This window comes from Nestor notabilis, unplaced genomic scaffold (assembly GCF_000696875.1).
Source record: "Nestor notabilis isolate BGI_N333 unplaced genomic scaffold, ASM69687v1 scaffold20869, whole genome shotgun sequence".
NCBI lineage: Eukaryota > Metazoa > Chordata > Aves > Psittaciformes > Psittacidae > Nestor > Nestor notabilis.
The window spans coordinates 1-20983 of NW_009944390.1; the positions used below are offsets into that span (position 1 = coordinate 1).

The 20983-nt window shown below is 37.7% G+C and overlaps 1 protein-coding gene across 1 annotated transcript in view; it reads right to left on the bottom strand.

Moving 5' to 3' along the window:
- Window positions 1-991: 991 nt before the first annotated feature.
- Window positions 992-20983, bottom strand: part of LOC104411869 (threonine aspartase 1) — a gene marked incomplete at its 3' end in the record, with an annotated part of 39843 nt that continues 19851 nt past the window's right edge. Inside the window, exons 7-9 of the mRNA XM_010022405.1 lie at window positions 8954-9060; window positions 2051-2170; window positions 992-1070 (exon numbers count right to left, since the gene is read on the bottom strand). Of these exons, the coding sequence (XP_010020707.1) occupies window positions 992-1070; window positions 2051-2170; window positions 8954-9060 (306 nt within the window). The remainder of the gene's footprint in view (window positions 1071-2050; window positions 2171-8953; window positions 9061-20983) is intronic.

Consider the following 20983-nt stretch of genomic DNA (forward strand, 5'->3'; position numbering starts at 1 on the left):
AACTATTCTATGATTCTATGATTCTAATATTGGACTTCTACTCAGTATTATTATGGTCCCCGATACAGCAATATTTAAGTATATTGGCTTACACAGGTAAGCATTTTTGAAGCTAATACTATTATGGTGTTCCTTGAGTAGAAAGATCTCCGACACTTCTGCATTCAGTAGAACTTTCCTTTGCATAAGTACTAAAAAAGACATATGCTATTACTAACACTGAACGTCAGGGTGAGCATCTACACAAGTTTTCAACAGTGCGAGACAGACTTGGATGTTGGGGAAATTAGGCAGGTATAGGACTTCAAAAGCAACAAAGGCTATTTCTGATGCTCATCAGCTTCTGCCAAATTTTAGTTCTATACTCTTTTACTTTGCTCCTCCCACTATTTCTGAAACAGGACTCTGACTCCGAAGTACTTGGGATATAATTTACATTACCTAAATCTGAACTCTGCAAATTAGTTTCACCTCTCCCTATACTGAACCCTGTTAATTCTGACTATTAAGCAGTGGTCCAAACAATAAATGTACAAGTAGTTGTTAAATATTTTGGAGCAAAAAATGCTGTAGTGTTTTTGTATCCAAGGGATCCTCTCATGTTCAAGGACAGAAGGCTCCCAGTCGCAGAGACAATCTGTGTTTAACACAGTATTAGGCTTGTAACAGCAGCTCTTTGCAGGAAAACAGGTGCCTTAATACATAACAAATGCAATACATCCTTTCAGTGCAATACAAGATGAAAACTCACGTGGCTATTAAGTAAAAAGACCAAAATGAGCAACCAACAGGGATTAAATCATGGATTTAAAGACAGTACTGACAGACATACATATTTATATGTAAATAGATCATACAAATGTATAATGTAATCTGGAAATAATGTTAGTATTTTAATTCACCATTCATAGAAATGCCTTAGTTAGAAATTGAAAACTAATTACAGAGAAAGATAGCAACTTTTTGAAATATTTATAAAAGTAGTAAATACCTGAAGTACTCACAGCAGTGGAATAAGGGGTATGAGCTCCTGTATTTTCAGCCCAGCAGCCACAACCATAAAGAGCTGCCTAAGGAAAGAAGTGCATCTTTCATAAATTTAAGTATTCAAGGTTTTTTGTTTGCTCCCTTCCCTAAAGAAAAAAAAAATAAAGCAAACCCCCCCAAAAACCAAACAAACGTAAACTCAAAAATCCCAACCCAACACAAAACACCAAACCAACAACAACAACAAAAACCTCCAAGAAAAATCCAAGTATTAACAAAAAAAACCAAATAAGAAAATCATAACATAAAAGTCTATTCCAATCCATCTTTCTTTCACTGTTCTTCAGAACTGAGTGATTACCACAGATGTATGGTGTTCTAACCTAACTTTATAGAAAATGAGGATACAGATATGTCCTGGCCCAAACCATGACAAGGCATCAAAAGACAAAATAATTGTCTTTTGTAATCAGCTGTTCCCTGATTACATAAGAGTCATTTTCACTCTGCTATTCCAAAAGAAAATCTTAAATGCATTTCTAAACTGCTTTTAGGGCAAAAGTCAACCAAGAATACAGCTGTACACCCATGGAGTAAGACATTTCTGATACACCTCAAAATTCCTTTACGTAATAACAAAGAATGCCTCCACCAGATGTGTTCTTTCAATACTTCTGTCACTTCTACCAATTCACAAGATCATTTAAAAATTAATAGGACAGCTTCCTAAATATTGATCAAAATTTTTATTTAAAAACCACTCTTAATATTTAAGAGACTATTAGTGGTATTAAGAAAATACATTTCTTGGGTAAGCCCAAGAAATTAACTTACTAGCTCTGACAAAAGGTAACTAACTATAGGACTTCATACCTATCAATGTTTTATAACAGTGATGGAGGACACTGAAAACAAAACTTGCATTCCAATGCAGTGATAATGCCTTCAGAGTTTAATGGGAAGGAAGGAAGGAAGGAAGAACATCAGTTTGCTCCCTCAGCTCTTAATACCGTGATTGCTTGTGACACTGAACAGTCATTCCCAACTGAAAATTTTTAGTTACCTGACCAACTCTTCCAGGATGCTTTAGTGCTAAACCTCCACTGGAGACAGCAGCAGCAACATTTCCTTCTTGGTCCACAACAACTGCACCAACTGTATCCAGTGTTCCTGAGTCATTCTCCTGCAGGACACAGAAACAGAAACAACTAGTAAAAATAGTATATTAAAGTCAGATTATACTTCTTCATAGTGTGCAAAGTTACATGCATAAAACCAAGTGACAGGCCTATCAACAAAATGGATTTGTTACCATGCATATTGTGCTGCCAGTAATCTTCCCAAACTGCTCTTTTGCCTCAGACAGAACCTGAAGAAAACTCTGGAAACAAAATGGTAATAAATACCTCAGAATTCATCCAATTATTAGATTACCTGCCTTTACTCATGAAAGTGCCAAAAACGCTGTTTTCTTAGTGGTGGCTACTTGCCCACTAAGAAACTATTCAGCTACTTATTCCAAAGATGTTGTATCAAAAGGCCTTTTTCAAACGCTTCAATATGGCATTTTCAGAGACCCTGATCTTTAAAGCTATGTAAGAAAAAAAGACTCCACAAGAAGCAGCCTACCATGTAAGGAGAAAATTCTGATATTCTGAGCAAGATGCTGTGATTTCTATATAGAGAAGAACTGCTAATGTGATGCAGGTTTTGTTGTCCATCCCCTGCCCCCTTTTATCAAAGGAGACTATACCCACAACAAAAAAAACTTGATTAATAGACAACTACGGATATGAAAATCAAGCCCATCAAAGTTAGGAAATGCCAGAATTAAGGCCACCTGTTAATCTTAATTCATACTAAATCAAACACTTGGAGCTCCCGTAATGAATAGGAATACATTTTAGAAGGATGAGGCTTAGAATGAATCAGTATGTTTGTCATATCATCTGACAGCAAAGAAAAAATGCTTGCAGTCTTTGCAGCATCTGTAAAGCAATTTGCTCAATCTGCCATCCATCTTCCACTTTAGCTCTCACATGCATAAAATATTTGCCTTCAGTAGCTATATTACTAATTTCTCTTTTTAAAAGACATTTTAATCAAATAACTCCCATAAACATTTACAAGTATATGTTGCATGGAAATTTTCTTCACTATTATTTCTTCTAAAAGAACTATTTCCCATCAGTACTTGCTGTCAATTCAGTGGTATAGTTTGCTTGCTCTGGCTTATTTTATTTTTAGATGCTGTAATTTTGGAGGCTGGAAACCTTTACCAAGGGAAGCATTTTTTTTAACCTGGCCCACACAACCTTCTGAAGGAAACCTGTATCACCAAAGCAAAGGAATTCCATATTTCCCTTCTAAGTAATAAAAGCTGGGGGGAAAGGGTGTGTGTTTGTAATCAGAAAAATAATCACTGTTGATGCTGTATATATTCTTACTCAACAAACTGAAAACCAGCAAGGACCAGTTCTATTCCATATCCAATGGGAAAAATATGTTGTCAGATCTTTGCAGACCTACTTTTATGTTTCCTCCCATTCCAACATTACTGACACATTTAGAAGTGACACCATGAATCAATTCTATAGTTCAGTACCAAAAGTCTTCTACATTTGTAAACTGAACTGACAACCCTACAATTTCTGAACCAGTAAATGAAGAGCTCATCACAATTTTACAAAGGAAAAACATTACTTCTCCATACAAAAAGGCATTATGTGCCTTTCAACATCACAAATTTCATCTCCTCAAACCATTTCATCAAGCTAGCATCAACACAATCAGAAGAAATATTTAAACAATACAATTGTACAATTCATGAAGTCTAAAGTAAGTCCAAATTCTATATGGGTCCAATAGGAACTAAACAAGATCCAGCTTCTTTGCCATTACTTTTATGTATTTGATTCTAAGAAAGAGGCTAAGAAAGCTGGGGCTGTTTGGCCTGGAGAAGAGAAGCTGCGTGGAGACCTCAGAGCAGCTTCCAGTGTCTGAAGGGGACCTACAAGGATGCTGGGGAGGGACTCTTTGTTAGGGACTGTAGTGGTAGGACAAGGGCTTCAAACTTAAACAGGGGAAGTTCAGGTTAGATATAAAGAAGTTGTTCTTTACTGCGAGGGTGGTGAGGCACTGGAATAGGTTGTCCAAGGAAGCTGTGAATGCTCCATTCCTGGCAGTGTTCAAGGCCAGATTGGACAGAGTCTTGGGTGACATGATCTAGTGTGAGGTGTCCCTGCCCGTGGCAGGGGGGTTGGAACTAAATGATCTTAAGGTCCTTCCCAACCCTAACAGTTCTATGACTCTGTGATTCATTAATTTACCATCTTATGCTTAAAAAAAATTGCAAATTCCAAAGGAAACTTTATTATTGTTCGGTGAACAAATTTCACATCTGACTTCAGCTAGTAATTTATACTAACATATCCACTGCAAAAGCGGTTTGGGGGGTTTAACATCTACATCTATGATGTAGTTAGTACTTTACATGGAAACAACTGAAAGTCAAAGTGAAAGCTAAGACCTCACATTACTCAACTAGCACCTCATGACAGGAAAGGAAGTTAATTTCATGAAATCATGGACCAAATATTCAAACTTAGCTAAAACCACACACAAAGCAGGAAGAGGCTCATCTGCACAAATGCAGAGCTCTATCAAGCATTTTATAAATCTCACCCTTTATCTTCCTTCTGCACATAACCTGCCCCCCCCCCCAATAGTCTTTATTTTACAAACCCCTAAGGAAGGAATTAATAGTTTAAGAGAGCTCTACCCACTGCCTGCTGAAAGATAACTACACCCAGGACTTCTTCCCTCTTGACTTGAGACTGTTCTGAAATGCCATAAAAAGTAACAACCATTAAATCTTGTTTCCACGTATGATAATTGATGAAAAGCAAACTGGATCAGACTGAAGCAATTAACATCTATATACTATTACCCAACTATCCACATGAATAAACAGGATTTTGTATTTAATGACAATCAGATCAAGGAGATTGCCCTAAAAATATGGGGGTTTTACAGTATCTTCCTACTTCCTTCAAAACAGGGCAACACATAAATCTTCTAGTATGTCCTATGTTGGCCCTTTACAGCTCAAGTGGAAACAGGGAAACACAAGAGTGGACAGCACTATATAGAAAATAATATATCAACAATTAACACATTTTGGTCTTTTAAAATCTCAGGTTTAAGGTGTTCTTGATGGAGCACTTGGGTTGATTACAGCAGCATTTAACAAGGCAAAAGGCAATCTTTAAAGCAGCATTTTATTTATTAAAGTATTTTAAAGAAATACTTGTAAATCCATCAAAGTCAAGGGCAAATGTCACTATTCTGTGAGCACTGGGACCAGTTCATAGATGCCAATTTCTGGAAACATTTTCCTCTAGGGCAACTGATAACATGATGTACTCTCATAGCAACCTAATCTTGACAGAGTATGCATGACTGGTACAACATTCATATGTTTGAAAAGGGGCAGTTATGATCTAATGGTACAAAGCTTGATAAACAACCTTACCCGTTCCAGTTTAATAGTTGCTTGGTATGTAAACAGAACATTTTGTCTGACCTCCATGTTCAGGATGAGGGAATTTATTTCACACTGTATTCCACAGATGAGTTTTGTTGGTATGTTTTTATTTTAACTGGAAGGGAGGAAGTCTGTAGGTTTCTTTTCCCATCTTATATGGATTTTGAAGTAGATTTTTGAAGTCTAAACAGTATTATTATCATCAAAGACAGTTTCAGCATGGATGAGGGATAGAAAATTTATTTCTTTTTTAAGGAAAAGGAAATGCATAAAATTCAAAGTCCTGTTCAAAGTGCAAGAATAAGTAAATCTGACACAGGACTGCAACAGTTGGCTGCTACACTTAAAACTACCTTTAAACTGCCATAAAAAATTTGATTTGAGAAAAAAAAAAATCTAAGTGATTGAAATTCACCATATATAATGGGAATGATATATAATGCTATGCATTGAGTTGCTCAGAGATCAAGCTGGAACTGGCTTCAAGTTCACATGGTATATTCAAGATGATCAATGACAAAAATTGTAACACACGAAATTCTTCAAAGAAAATAATGTTTTCCTGTTGGACAAAGACATATATTTTTCTTATTGTCCCAATACAGTAGCTGAAGAATATGAAACTGCTGATTGCATGTATATACTTGAAGCTGTTGTACACATACTTCAGTACATATGTTAAGCTAGGTAAAAAACAAAGCAGTTTTATTAAAAGTTACAGAAAATAATGTTATTTATGGCATTAAATAACTAGCCTATAAAAAAAATAACTTGTAAACACTAACCTATACCAAAAAAATTACATGCACCAGAAGTTCTTAGTGCCACTTATTAAAATCAAGGAGAGGACAACTCCTCTTACAACCTCAGCAGAGCTGTAAGAAAGTTTGTAATAGCACAAGAAAATTAAAAATAGGGCTTTTGGCCAAACTCTGCTAAGCTCTTTTCAATGACAACTTCCCTCTGGTAAAAGACAGGCTGACAGTAAGACACCAAACATTTACTTCTGATATTTACTGGTGCTTGAAGTGGGAACTTCAGAATGGTATCTGGCTGAATTAACCTATCATACAGTCACCCTATGAATGTGTTTACCTAGTTCACATACAAACAAAAATGAATTCTTAACTATATAGATCAATATATAAGTCACTACAACTTTCTACATCTTCATAATTTGTTGAAGTCATTAACAGATTCTGTGGAGTCTCATAACCCTCTACAAATCCTACACTGGGTAAACAGTGAAAAATACAGCAAAGAGAAATTCCATTTACTTGGGAAGTAAAAGTCCCTTATTAAGTTACACTGCCAAGTATTTTCTATGTAATCTTTATTAAATTTTAACAGCTTTTCATTCTTCTGAGCTTGGTATAATATAACTTCTACTGAAAAGTGATTTTTAAAACTATATGTTTAATTTTAGCTGGTGAAATTTATCAAAAGCTAAAACTTCCAAGTAATTTCAGCCTTTTTTGGTCTGCAATTGATCTCTTCACATAGGCCTTTTAGTTACGATTTCCATTCAACATCAACTTCGTTAACACCCTTTCTACCTTGCTCTTCTGCAAACTTCTAAAATTTCATAGATGAGAAAATGACCTGAATTCATAACAGCTGTGCAGTAGAGGCAACAGAAGCACACAAGCTAAGCTCCAGTATAGGGCTAAAGCAGGTGAGGCAAAGCAGACAATGAAACAACTGCTAACGGACTGGTAGCTGGCAAGAAAATAAAAAATTAGACCAGATTTTGTCAACAAAGGGCCACTTTCCACCCTCCAATTCCCTGGCAAGTCACCTCCAGAGAAGCACAGCAAATTAAAAAAAATAGGTAAATATTTACCAGTTAAAGCTTAACTTTGACAAGAAGATTAACTTTTAATTAGTCGAGTATTTAAATGGGTTTTAAACAATTGTTTTTACACCTTTCATGGAAGCTCGGCTTTCACAGTAGAAGTTTTGGGATAACTTATCCCAAAGAAGTTTGGGGTGCCTCATCCTTGCTAATGGCTGTTTTTTAATAGCTTGGAGACAATTATTCTACTTTTGGGGTTTTTTTAGAATTTGCTCTTGTAGAATTTGATTTTTCATTTCCATTTCATTTTGAAATCTAAACTTCATGTAAGACTGCAATTATCTCACACTCTGGGGATAATGTCAGCAGCCTACACTGAGAGTATGGTTTGGTTTTCATCCCCCCTCCATGGACAGGAAGTTGACAAGACCAGTGTGTTATGTTACTGGATTACTTACCAGTGAGTAGAGCTCTATTTGATCACCTCCTTTACCTACCACCATTGGCCTTTGGGGTTCTCCCACAAGCTCTGCACATGACTCTGGAGCCCTTGAAATTTCAAATTGCAGGTTGGTAAGCTCATGCATTGGCATATGTTTCAAGCATTGACTTGCCCCTTATTACATGAACATCAATACTGTACAGAGACCCCTCCTCCCTCAAGTTACATTTTAATACTGTTAGTTTCAAAGGAGGTATGTGAAGTCCTGTAAATAGGGAAAGTTCCAAAACTAACAACTAATTCCTCCCCCACTCTATCCTTACAGAACAGAAGGTCTTATCTCCTTGAAAACAGAAAAATTAGCACCATGCTAGGGAAAACTTCGGATCTAAGAACACAGAAGAAAACTGCCTTATTTATCACTGGTTTGCACTTACACAGACTACAGAGAATAAACTTTTTTGCCAATTCGCTGGGATTTGTATGTTATTTATATCAACATATGCAACTACGTAAGGCAGTGGTCAGTCAGCTTACCAAAGCAAAGAGAAATGGCCAATCTGAAAGCCCATGAGCCCCAACTAATGCATAGGCATTTAATTAATGAGGTATATTTTGATATTCAACAGTAAACACAAATATTGTGATGGACATTCTCAAATGTTAATAAAAGCTGTAATTTCAAACTAATAGTGAAGAGAACAGAGGGAATCCTAACAGTTTTGTAGTACAAGTAATATGGGCCATGTCAATGCTAGATGCATGCACAGATGCACATGTTTACCTACCTGATATTTCAAATTTCACCAATTCCAGCTCCATTATGCAGTGCGCTCAGGAAACATTAAAAAGTGGGAAACTGTGACAGAGATCCCAAGCTAAAGAAAATGTTTCAGTAAATAATTATCTGTTTGTGTTTACATTTGTCATACTTCCAGTTCAAAATGAGCAAAATATTTTTCATAGCACAAACAAGATACGAAGTGACAGTTTGGTTTTCAAATAGTAAGACAGAAAGTTTTAACTGCACTAAGTTATGATTATATCTGTCATTATACCATTAGGATGGTCAATGAGAAGTGGTTTCTAAATCTACATTAGTCTCATCATATACAACATGAAATTTATTGCCAATCAACTGTAAATTAAGGATGACACAAGAAAATTTTAAGCAGGAACTAACCTTTTCATTTGATTGTCTTCTTTTCTTTAGATGAATAAGATCTGTTTCCACCTTTTCAGCCAACTCCAACTTCCTCTTGTTCCTCTTAAAAGCTGCTAAACTAAATCCTATGAAAATAGTTCAAAAGCATTTAAATAATTACAATTTACTTAATTTAAACAAATACTGATAAGTTGACATTTTGGAAGTCTCATCCCCCACATTTTTACTGATGCAAAACTCACCAACAAAAATGCCAACAACTAAGTATTTAAGTTTCAGTACAAGATGTTTACATTTTTTCCTAAGTTAAAAAGTTCTGCTATTGTTCAGCAACAGTGATGGGTAAAATATCTGGTAGAAACAACTCGCTGAACACATATGGAAGCTATGTTGGTCTAAATGTCTCTCTGTTTGGCACAGAAGCAGCACTGCACAGAAGAGAACGGAATAAGTGGCTTGTGTTAAAATTATTGTTTTTGACTGCTGACAAGTAAATAGATACCATGTGAGCTCATTCTGATATCCATAAAATTAGGCTACTATTTTATTACCTTAATTGCATATGTGTATGTTTACCCATATATTTAAAGCCACACAATAGTCTAGCAATATTTTTACATTCCATAATCCAACACAGTCTAAAGACCACCTAGTTCTTGAATAGACAAACATGTATTCTCCACATCTAAGTCCCACATTCAGAAAGGAAGTGCTCTCTAAAGTGGAGTGAAAAAAAAAACCAACTTGTTGTGCTTAAGAGAGCAAAATGACATGTTCCCATTTTAGAAGTTTCAGTTCATAAAAGAAAAAGAACTAGATATTGACAGATTTGGCTTAAATCATTTTTGAGTTAGTATTATCCACAGGTCATTTTAACATTCCTCTTAAAATGCAGAGGTGGGGGGGGAAGAAATGTCTTTTGTCAATTGTTTAATCATGCAAAATCAAGCTATTAGGAGGGCAGAGGAATACACAGATAAGTCACAAATTCAGTGGAAGTTAAAAAGCATAGGTTTCCTATTTAATCTATAAGCCTTAAAAACTGCCATTTGAAATGAAATTCTGAATTTCTACATCACTATTATTCAGAAGACTGGAACAGCTGCAAGAACAGTCTATGAATAAAATCAATATTGCAGAGCCAACAGAACACACAGCTTTCATTTACAGTTCTCACGAAGTACACAGGCAGCAAGCATTTTACTTCTTTGAAAGCTCCCCATGCAGGTGCCAAAATCACCTACTGAACTCTCCCTTAAACCTGTTTTTAAGTACATAAAACTAGATCTTAAACTACCATACTTATTCAAGTATTAACCTAAAAGTAATGAGAAAACTGTCGTTTCTCTCCAAAAACCTAATGAATACCAGTTTCTTAAAACTGTAAACACATATTAATCTGCCATCACCAAGAAAGGAAGTGTTTAGCATACAGAGCTGATTAATGCAGCTACTTTGGACAACACATTCATGTTTGAAATTAAGTCCAAGAGGCAAAACACAAACACTTGATAAGGGAAAGCAGGCAAAGAATTGTTTTAGTCTGGTACTAAGAGGTGGAAGAGGATGAGGAGCAAACGAAAACCCTCACACAGATCAAGAATTTGTTGAACAGAAGTACCCCAAAATAAGCCAGCCCATTGTTTTTAACAGATTTTTTCTAGGAGGAAAACTTGTAAGTTGACATGCCTTCAGTAAATACAACAAACACCTACAGGAAAAGCCACAATATTGGTAAGAATGAAGCCTGGCCGTGGTACTCATCAAAAGTAGGTATGATATGTGGATAAATATGCCTAAACTTTTCATCTACTGCTGCCATTGCCTCCTGCCAATTCAAAAGAAAGGTGCACCAACAGAAGCAAGACATAAGGGTGCAGAAGCCCATACATGAAAACCTGAACACACCAAGTTTTCCTTGGACTCCAGAATCTAATGCTAATAGTGGCCTAAAACCTTCTGCAGTATTTGCATGTTCACCAGTTCAAATATATGCACTAAGATCACATCAAAACTAGAGAACACATGGGCTAGTTCCAAGCTGCCCTGCCAGCTACAGAGTGCTGCTGTATGGCCACTCAGCACCATCACTCCAACTATACCCTAGTTGCCACTTATCATACCACTTCTTCCACAGTATAAGAAAAATTCTCCAAGCTTGAGAGATTGTCGTGTTTCAGCTGAACCCAGGACAGAGGTGTTTCATTCACTTAAGCCCTCAGACTCTAGCTAAGCAATTGAACGATTTTCAGAGTTTACTTTGTGCTTTAAGATCGTTTGTCTTTTCAAAACAAGAAAATCTGCTTTGAAGGATCTAACTGCTAACAGTAACTTTTTATCTACATTGTTAATTCAAAGTGGTACCAGTAAGCTCAGAAATACAGGGCAGAAAAGAAATCATTATTAACAAAGTAGGTCACATTTTACTAGGCAGTAAGAAACACTATGTGCAAGGGTTGGAACTAGATGATCTTAAGGTCCTTTCCAACCCTTAGCATTCTATGATTCTGTGAACCACCTTGCCCATGTTTACAGAATGGCTCACTCTATCCTACAAGGCTACCAAAAAATTGTGCTTAGTCCCCAGGTGTCAGAAACATCTTCAGTTCCTGGGTGCTCTTACTGGATGATCAGATAGCCAAACCCCCAGGAGATGCAGTGGCATGCTTCTTTGGCATATCTTGACCATGTCAGGCAGGCAGATTAAGAAAGTTTTCTATTAACATACAATGATGTAGGTGGGAAGGGATCTTAAGAGGCCATGTAGAGTCCAACCTCCTAGGAAAATCAAGTCCAATTCAAAAGAGCTGAATAGGAACTTGGTCAAATTATGAGTAACTTCAAGGATGGAGATTTCACAACTCCTTTTGGCCTCTTTCAATATTCAATCACCCTCACGTTGAAAAACAGAAAATAATCTTTTTCTTAAATCAGTCAGAATCTCACATATTCTAATTTATGTCAGTCTTCTATGATCCTATCCCTGTGCATCACACACCACTATAACTTAAGTAATATACCACTTAAATGCACAAGCACAGAACAATGTAGGTTAGGGAAGCTAGCATGTTTGACTAATAAAACACAGCTTCCTCCATCACATTATCTACAAAATCTAATCATCAACTCCTATGGTGACAAATGCTGTAATATTTGTCACATCGGAAAGTTCATTCTGTTACACTAGAGAGAGATAATAGGTGCCAGTCATGGTTCTGCACTTCCGGATTCCATTAACTTTGATCAGAAACAGCTGAGGGTCTTTTGTGAAGGGGAGAAGATTGTTTTAGGAAGTTCTTTTGCAGGGTTTAATATTGTGCCTCCCTTCTCAGAGTTACTTATATGAATTAATGCATTAATTCAACCACTTTCATGTTTTATTCAGTTTAGCATGAAATGTCCTATCTTTCCATACTGTGAGGGGGAAAAAAAAGTCTATTCAGACTTCTCCTAGGGTGGAAATTCTGGAGCTGAGGCTACATTTAACTTCAGAATAGTTATTAGGATTAGCTTTCATCTGAAATTGAAGACTTTGTTTTAGCAAGGACTGATAAATAACTGCCTTTCATTAGTTAAGGAAAATAATTATTATCAGTGATTACCAATTTTCTCAGCAAGATGAACCAGCTAACGTCTCCAAAGTGGACAAGGAATTGTAAAACAAAGGACTAGTTTGTAAACAAACCCTAACAATTTCTCTTTTTTCCCTCTGACATAGATTTATGTCTCACTTCAGATGATAAAAATAAAATGTACTGAATCTTACATTTTAGTTTTCTCCCAGAATAAGGGGATAAAGAAAATGAAAATGAAAAGCTGCCTGCCCTCGGTTTACTCCTGCCTTTGCAATGTTCTATCTATGTCAAACCATTATAAATGCCGTGAAACTGACTAGTACTCTGGTTGTTTTATCTTGTTCTACTAGTGATGAAAGAAGCACAAGTGAGCTTCATGCTAAACAAACGACAGATATAATTCAAGTTTTCTGAAAACATCCTGTAAGTTTGGTCCTTGAAAAAAGAATATATGATGCAGTTTAAAATACATTCTATGAACTAAAAAAAAAATCCGGGATTCAAATGTGCTTGGTTATTGATGCACCAGAACATGGAAAAATAACCCACTGAACAGTTCTTTTGAAAATAAGTGCTATACAGAGAAGGAAAAAGCCTACACACGCCTTAAGTTTGTAATTCACATTACTTCTAAACCTCAACTTTGTAGTGCAAGGATGCTCAGATATTTCATTTGTCCTAAATGACAGTACAAAACCCACTCTCACCTTCTCCAACAAGACAGCACATTCCAAGCTTGAGAAGAGAAAAAGGACACAACACAGTGCTGAAGACAAGCATGCTTTCCTAAAACAAATGCTACATCAGCCTGATGGTGCCCGGGCCAAGGAGAAAGGGAAGCAAGAAAGAGAGAGCTTACTGACTGAGGACGAGAGGGAGCTAGAGAAAGAGAGGCTAGATGGCATTTTAGTTTGAAAAATTCTTGGATCACAGTCCAGAGGTATTGTTGTTGGAATCTCTAGAAAGGTGTTTAGTACAATATCCTTTCATTTTGCTCAAGAATTTGAAAGTTTAGATGAAAATCAAATACATGCTCTCAGATAAAAGTCCCTGACAATTACTACCCTATGCAGTAATAGCATGTGGACTCAAACTCACTTAAATGAACTGAGTCTCAGAAGCCACAGAGTACAACCAGCCATTCTGTTTTGCTTTCTTTACATTTATGTACACACTATAATAAATAAAAGTACTTCAGAGCTGCTGGGAGAGGAAGGAAAAAAAAAGAACAAAACCCCTCACAGCTTTACAAAATGATTGTCTGTTAGTGTTTAAATGCCATGCTTGGGCCTCATCCAGATTAAAGACGTGAAAGAACTAACAACAGAAGTGTATCAGAACTTGAGTATCATTAAAAGTTCAGGACTTCAGCCTCACATTTGCAATATCTATCACATGTCCTTGCAATGCAGCATGGAGCTGCCTCTTTAAGAATGAATAATCTTCAAGGACCTGAAAACATCTTCCCAGTCCTCCACATTCCCTCTTCAACCCCACAAGGTACTAAGAGGAGCTACCCACAGGTACTCTGCAGTTACATGCACTGCATTTGGTGCTAGATAGTGGGAGTGCTGGGCAGAATACTTGGTCACAGCAGAGTTGTAGAAGACAAGTGTAGGGGTTTGCCATGGAGAAGGCTCAGTGGCTGAGCACGGAAGAGGTAGAAGCAGCTCCTGCTCAACATCCTTTGTCTGGATGAGAGATTATTAGTGGTATCAGAACATGTGCTTGATAATATGATGTTCTATCTATAAATTAAGAAGAAAAATCTTGCAGTCACGTCTTGCTCAGAGTTAAGATTGTTTTCAAAAGGTTCCAGTGTTACTGGATATTCTCATGAGACTAGACCACAAGACCAGCATTACATAATTCATTAGGAGAAGATCCATCTCCTACATTATCATGGCTGGACAATAAATACAGCTTTTATACAGGCTTTTTAACATTGCTATCACCACTTAACAGAAAGAGATGAGAAAGTAGTATTCAGCAAACAGGTCAGTGGAAGAAAAAGAGGTTGTTGGTCTCTGAGTTCAAAAGTATCATCTGTGTGCCACTTGTTTGCCATAAAACTTCCACATCATTTACTCATCTCTTGTACTAATCCTGTTGACACTCTGGCAGCCTGGTAATTCCCATAACTCCTTTTACATTATACTACATACAAGTAGAAATCTGATCAAAAATATTGACAGTTCTGTTAAATAATGGTACAGTGAATAAGCCAATGAAAGGCAACTGTATTTCCCATTCCACACAGCTCTTCAGAACTTTATGTTAGTCACCTTTCAGAGCCCTTAGAAATGATCTAGAGAAAATTAGAACTGTCCTATTCACAGAGTCCTTGAACCTACTGAATTGTACATACAGGACAAAATGCAAGACTGAGGCACATTTTTAAATACGGTAAAATTGATACATCTCTACTTGTTAATTCTAGCTCTGGGCACGTTAAATAGGCCTGTAGCTGACAGGCTGCTTATTATACTACACTAACATTTCTTGCCCAAAGTTAATGCAAACCATTTTTAGTGAAAAGACAATTCCTTAAAATTCCCATGCTTTTACAACCCACATCTAATCCCTTACGTATTTTCAGGCTAGGCTGAAAATTCAGCAGATATTTAAGTGAACAATTACATTTTCAAATAGAAGTAACAAATACAAATTTCTACCACCACTGTGTCACAGGTCAAGGACCATACTCAAACCTTCCTATCTACCGTGGTGGAGCAGCAAGCTGGGAACACAAATGCTAACTCCAACGTTTCTATCACAGGCATAACAAATTATTACCCAACAAACCATTATGCAACCTGTAAGTTTTCAACAATCCTTGTTTAAAAAGCAAACTGTAAATTGAAAATACTAAGAAAAGTCTAAGAACATATTTAAATCTTTGAAGTACAGACTGAGCTCTGACCAATCATACAGCACCCCCTGGCAGACAGTTCTTAGAGACAACTGAAAGAAGCAGAAAGGAGAACTTTTTGCATTTTATCTTTCTATTCCATATTAAGAGAGAATACAACTATTGAAGAGAAGCAAATTAAAAAGCAATATACTAGCAAATGAGTTAACCCACAGGAATTAAAATGATCTAGTGCAGAATTCTGTTGAGCAGTTGCTAAAATAAATGACACAAATGAAAACAGACAGATGAAAATAAATTTAACAAAGCTATTTTAAATGACAAATTAACACCACTTATGCTCATGTTGGGACCAAAGACTACTGGTGCTACTTTCCATGTTGCCACACTTCTGACAGGCAGCAACATGAATAGGGGAAAAAAATGATCTTGGCATCAAAAGCATACAAAAAGTCCCACCACTCTTTCTCAGGGAACTGCTATAGAGATCTGTTCTTCCTAACAAGAACTGAGGGTAAAAACTGTTGATGGACATACCATTTCTTACTGCTTCCTGGAAGAAATGTCTTTTTTCCATCAAGTAACCTTTCCTGCTCCCTGGAAGATTTTCACTGAGGGTGTCTTCTGGGGACCTCAACCCAAGCTTTTTTCCTGGCTAATTTATAGCCATTCTATTGGCTGCACTCAGCTGTTCAGATTTCAGAACTGCAAGTGAACTTACAATATTATGTCCAACTCCAGGGAGCATTTACATCATGTCTGGCTTTTTTTTCTTTCCTCCTTTTTTATTGCCAGTGAAAAACATGTACTTAAGAGAGCTCATTTACTCTGCATATTATGGAACAGAGGTGGCAATTTTTATTGCTAAAAGACAAGCATCCTCTATCTGAGAGATACTTCTTAGTTTCCTAAAACTGTATTGAGATTAACCAAGCTTCCTAACCAAGTCCCCCAAACCCCTGAGTTTCTCTCCAGATCTCCTTCATTCTCACCCTAAATACAAAAGGACAAAACAGGCCAATGCCCTCAGCCACTGCCTGAACCTCAGAGCATAGTTCCAGCAATATGGCAATGTTTTGCTTAATGAAGTAATAGTTAAGTGGAGGAGAGAACTGGGAGTGGGGTGAGGTTTGGTGTTTTGGAGGAGAGGCAGGCCTGGTAGGCAACACTGGTGGACAGGGAGACATACAGTGTCACTAGAAGTATGACAATCTGCATGGTGCTTATCTAGAAAAGGCTCTCCCTCATTAAAGTATCCAAGCAGCCATAAGGTAAAAGGGAATTTCTCTGCACACACAAAACTGCTTAAAAAATGCAAAGCAAAGTATGAGTAAATAAATGGGCTGTTACAAGTGGAATGACAAATCAAACTACATTTGCACCTTGTTCAATAAGATGTGACTTCACCAAGGACACTAAGTTATTCAAGGTAATAAAAGGATCTAACTGAAGGATTATGAGTAGTGACCTGACAATATCTGCTGGGTTAGCAGATTTTATTCAGTAAATCTCAAAATAATGAAAAACAGGTAGTTCTTCAAACACCCCATAGTTGTAAAGGTTTTTGCAGATGCTGGAAACAAAGATGGGCTCAAGAGGAAACAATTTCATGGCAGGAAATGCCACTCACAACCTCCATGTATGCAGGAACTAGTCATGAGTCAGGAATTTAGTCTGGGATAGCAAATGGGGTAGGAAAATGCTCTGTTCTTCTAGTCTTCCTTAAGCATCATTTGTGGCTACTCCTGCATTCCAGTTATCAAGCTATGTGGATCCACAGCAGCTACTTCTGTTCTTAGGCAGTATGAATTACTGAAGTACTTGTATTCACTTCCACATTGCTAACGGGTTGCATGATACAGTAAATTAGCATTTCTAAACTGTAATTACGCTTTTAACACTTCGATCACAGTTTTGAAGTGTGCACAGATAACAAAACTCTAACATAAGCCAGTATAGGCTCTAGTATTGGCAGGAATTCAGCTCTAGTACGGGCAGGAATTAATAAATTCAGCTTTCTTGCAGACCGTAGGCAACACAGGCAGATCACATTTCTTTTTGCTTTAAAAAAACACCCACTCACTACACTGGAAAGCCACCAGATTTCTACAAACAGTAGAAATCCCATTTCCTCACACACTTGGCAAACCAAAGACAAAGCAGGTGAGCCCTGACATAACCTTGATGTAGTTCAACAAGCAACGTGGTTTAAAACATCACTTTAGTTTGGTGCTCCAATACTTTGATAGTTCTAAGAGAATTATGGAGTGTGACCACAAAGCTGATCGTGCAACTTTCTTTGTTCCAGATCATACAGTGAGTTCTGTCCGTGCAAAACCAACCACACCATCCCACAGCCTCAGAGCATGTATCACATGAATCTTGCCATCTCAGGTCTAGGAAAAGGGAGACAGAATAATGTGACTTTATTTTCCATGTGCAGCACAGAGAAGCCAAAACATATGCCTATACGTTGTCCTGCTAATATTTATTGCAAGTATATGTCTAAGACTTGGATTAGGGGTTTTGGGGGGTCGGGTTTGGGGTTTTGTAGTTACGTTACTAAACATTTTCCTGATGTTTGCCGTTACTTCAGTTTTACAGAGCTATTCAACAGTCACATAATTTCTAGTTAATTTTCCCCCAATTCTCCATGCAAACTCTACTCTAGCAATTGTAGCAAACACAATCAAAAAGTATCCCTTTGGTTTTGAAGTTTGTTACATTATTTAATGCAATAGGTCACTTCAGATGAATCCATCTGTGGTTGCTTGGAAACAACATTCTCTTTAGTTGTTTCTTAAGCATATCATCCAACTTCCCCTCCCTTGGTAACACCAGGAAAATCTATTTTGGCTTTCTCACATGTTACCTGTAAGACAGTTCCCAATTTCTTTTCAGCTATAATAATCCTCTGTTGTCACACGAAGTGTTAATGGTTACTTTCCAGCCCTGCTGACCTTGTCAGCTTGTCTGTGTGTTACAAGACTACCTTTGCTAAGGACTGGTATGGAAATCAGCGTAACATTTTCTGGATCTGATTTTTCAGGTTTTTCTTTCCCTTTTTTGAAAGGGAAACTGAAGCACAAGACTATAAGAGTCATATATCTCCTTTCTGTAAATACAGTTAGACATAGACTATCGTTTACACTAAGGTCAAGCAACAGAATTAGAGCACATCTGTGAAGAATTCAGTTTTAAGTAATTTACTCAGTATGACAAAGAATATCCGATTGAATCTCAGTGTCTGCCACTGATTTTTCCAGCATACCCTTCAGCTACCGTAATCTGAAATCATTCATCCAGCAAAACATTCACATAGACTCACAGAATGGTTTGGGTAGGAAGGGACCCTAAAGATCATCCAGTTCCAACCCCCTGCCACTGGCAGGGACACCTTCCACTAGAGCAGGTTGCTCCAAGCCCGATCCAACCTGGCCTTGAACGCTTCCAGCTTCTCTGGGCAATGTGTTCCAGTACCTCGCTACCCCCACAGTAAAGAATTTTGTCCTTATATCTATCTCAGTCTCCCCTCTGTCAGTTGAAAGCCATTCCCCCTTGTCCTGTCACTACACTCCCTTGTCAAAAGCTCCCCTTCAGATTTCTTGTAGGCCCCATTTAGGCACTGGAAGCTGCTATAAGGTCCCCATGGGGTCTTCTTTTCTCTAGGCTGAACAACCCCAGTTCTATCAGCCTGTCTTAACAGTCACAGTCTGCTTCACAGCATCAGTTCATTCTTAGAGCACGTTCATAGAATCAGAGAATAGTTAAGGCTGGAAAGGACCTTAAGATCATCTAGTTCCAGCCCCCCTGCCATGAGCAGGGACACCTCGCACTAACCCATGTTGCCCAAGGCTCTGTCTAACCTGGCCTCAAACACTGCCAGGGATGGAGCATTCACTACTTCCTTGGGTAACCCATTCCAGAGCCTCACCACCCCCACTGTAAACAACTTCTTCCTTACATCTAATCTAAAGTTCCCCTGTTTAAGTTTGAACCCGTTACCCCTTGTCCTATCACTACAGTTGCTAATGAAGAGTCCCTCCCCAGCATCCTTATCGGCCCCCTTCAGACACTGGAAGGCTGCTATAAGGTCTCCACGCAGCTTCTCTTCTCCAGGCTGAACAGCCCCAACTTCCTCAGCCTGTCTTCGTAAACGAGGTGCTCCAGCCCCCTTATCATCCTTGTGGCCTTCCTGTGGACTTGCTCCAACAGCTCCATGTCCTTCTTATATTGAGGACACCAGAACTGGACACAATACTCCAAGTGAGGTCTCAGAAGAGCAGAGTAGAGGGGCAGGATCACCTCCTTTGACCTGCTGGTCACACTTCTTTTGATGCAGCCCATGATACGGTTGGTTTTTGGGCTCAAGTGCACACTGAAGCCGGCTCATGTCGAGTTTCTCATCAACCACCACCCCCAAGTCCCTCTCCGCAGGGTTGCTCTGAATCTCTTCTCCACCCAGCCTGTAGCTGTGCCTGGGAAGGCACATCTGTGCAGTGGCTCGGGCATATGATTATATATATGTGTGCTTCAGCATGTATAAACCCTGGTGAAAGCAGAGGGTATGTGGAGCAGAGGGGGGTTGGCAACTTTAATACCAATACTTTTTTCATCAACTTTGCAACAGCAAATGGCATTTCTGTATTGATTTTGCAATAGGATTAACTCCCCAATCCTGGTTGTGGTAGTTGTTTTAACACAAATTGGTTTGTTAAATAGAAGTATGCTGAATGTACCGAGGAAGCAACGACTGGTGTTTAGGACCAAGTTTGTGAAAATATATTGGCTGGGATTATTCTTCTCATGTTTCTGCATGGTAAATTCATAGCCTGGGTTAACTAAACCAGACTAGCAGTGGTCATCATTATTTTAAAACCATAATATACAGATTTACTCTGACCAGGATACATTTTAGCTGGTAAAATATCATCTGACAATTAATATTACAACATAATCATCCCTGTCAAAACACACTGAACACTAGAAGCAATGAAAACTGAAGCATGCAAACAGATTTAGACAAGAAACCTTCCTTCTTGACTACTTCCCTATTTCATACACATAAGTAGCAACTACTTTCTTAAAAACAAAAAACAAAATCAAACCACACACCAAAAAAAAAACCAAAAACAAACCAAAGCTTTAAACGTTTTTTAGGAAGTCACAGAAATAAAGGTTTTATGCTTAACTGAGCCCAAAAATTGTTCTTCAAATGCTGTTTTGGACAGTAGATGGATAGGGCAAAGTTTCAGTCCATATGGAACTAGAAATCAAAACTTTCTGTTCAAAATGAAATGTAGTATGAATATGTATGAAAATTGGCATCATCAAGTAAAATGGTGCCACTGTTTCAGGACATTTAAGCATGAAGTATTGGCAACTTTGAACTGCAATTTCTGGATAATCATCTACTTTCAGAATTAGACCAAGTAAAAGCCTTAATGGGAGCCCTGGGTTTCAACCGCTGGTTTAGGAACTACTCATGTATTTTATTCAGTAATACTGTTCACTGTAAAATAAAGAAACCTTTTGTAACCTTCTGTGTTCTCTTTCTTTGGGTAATGACCTTTGATTTCTTTCCTGCGTAACATCAGCAGG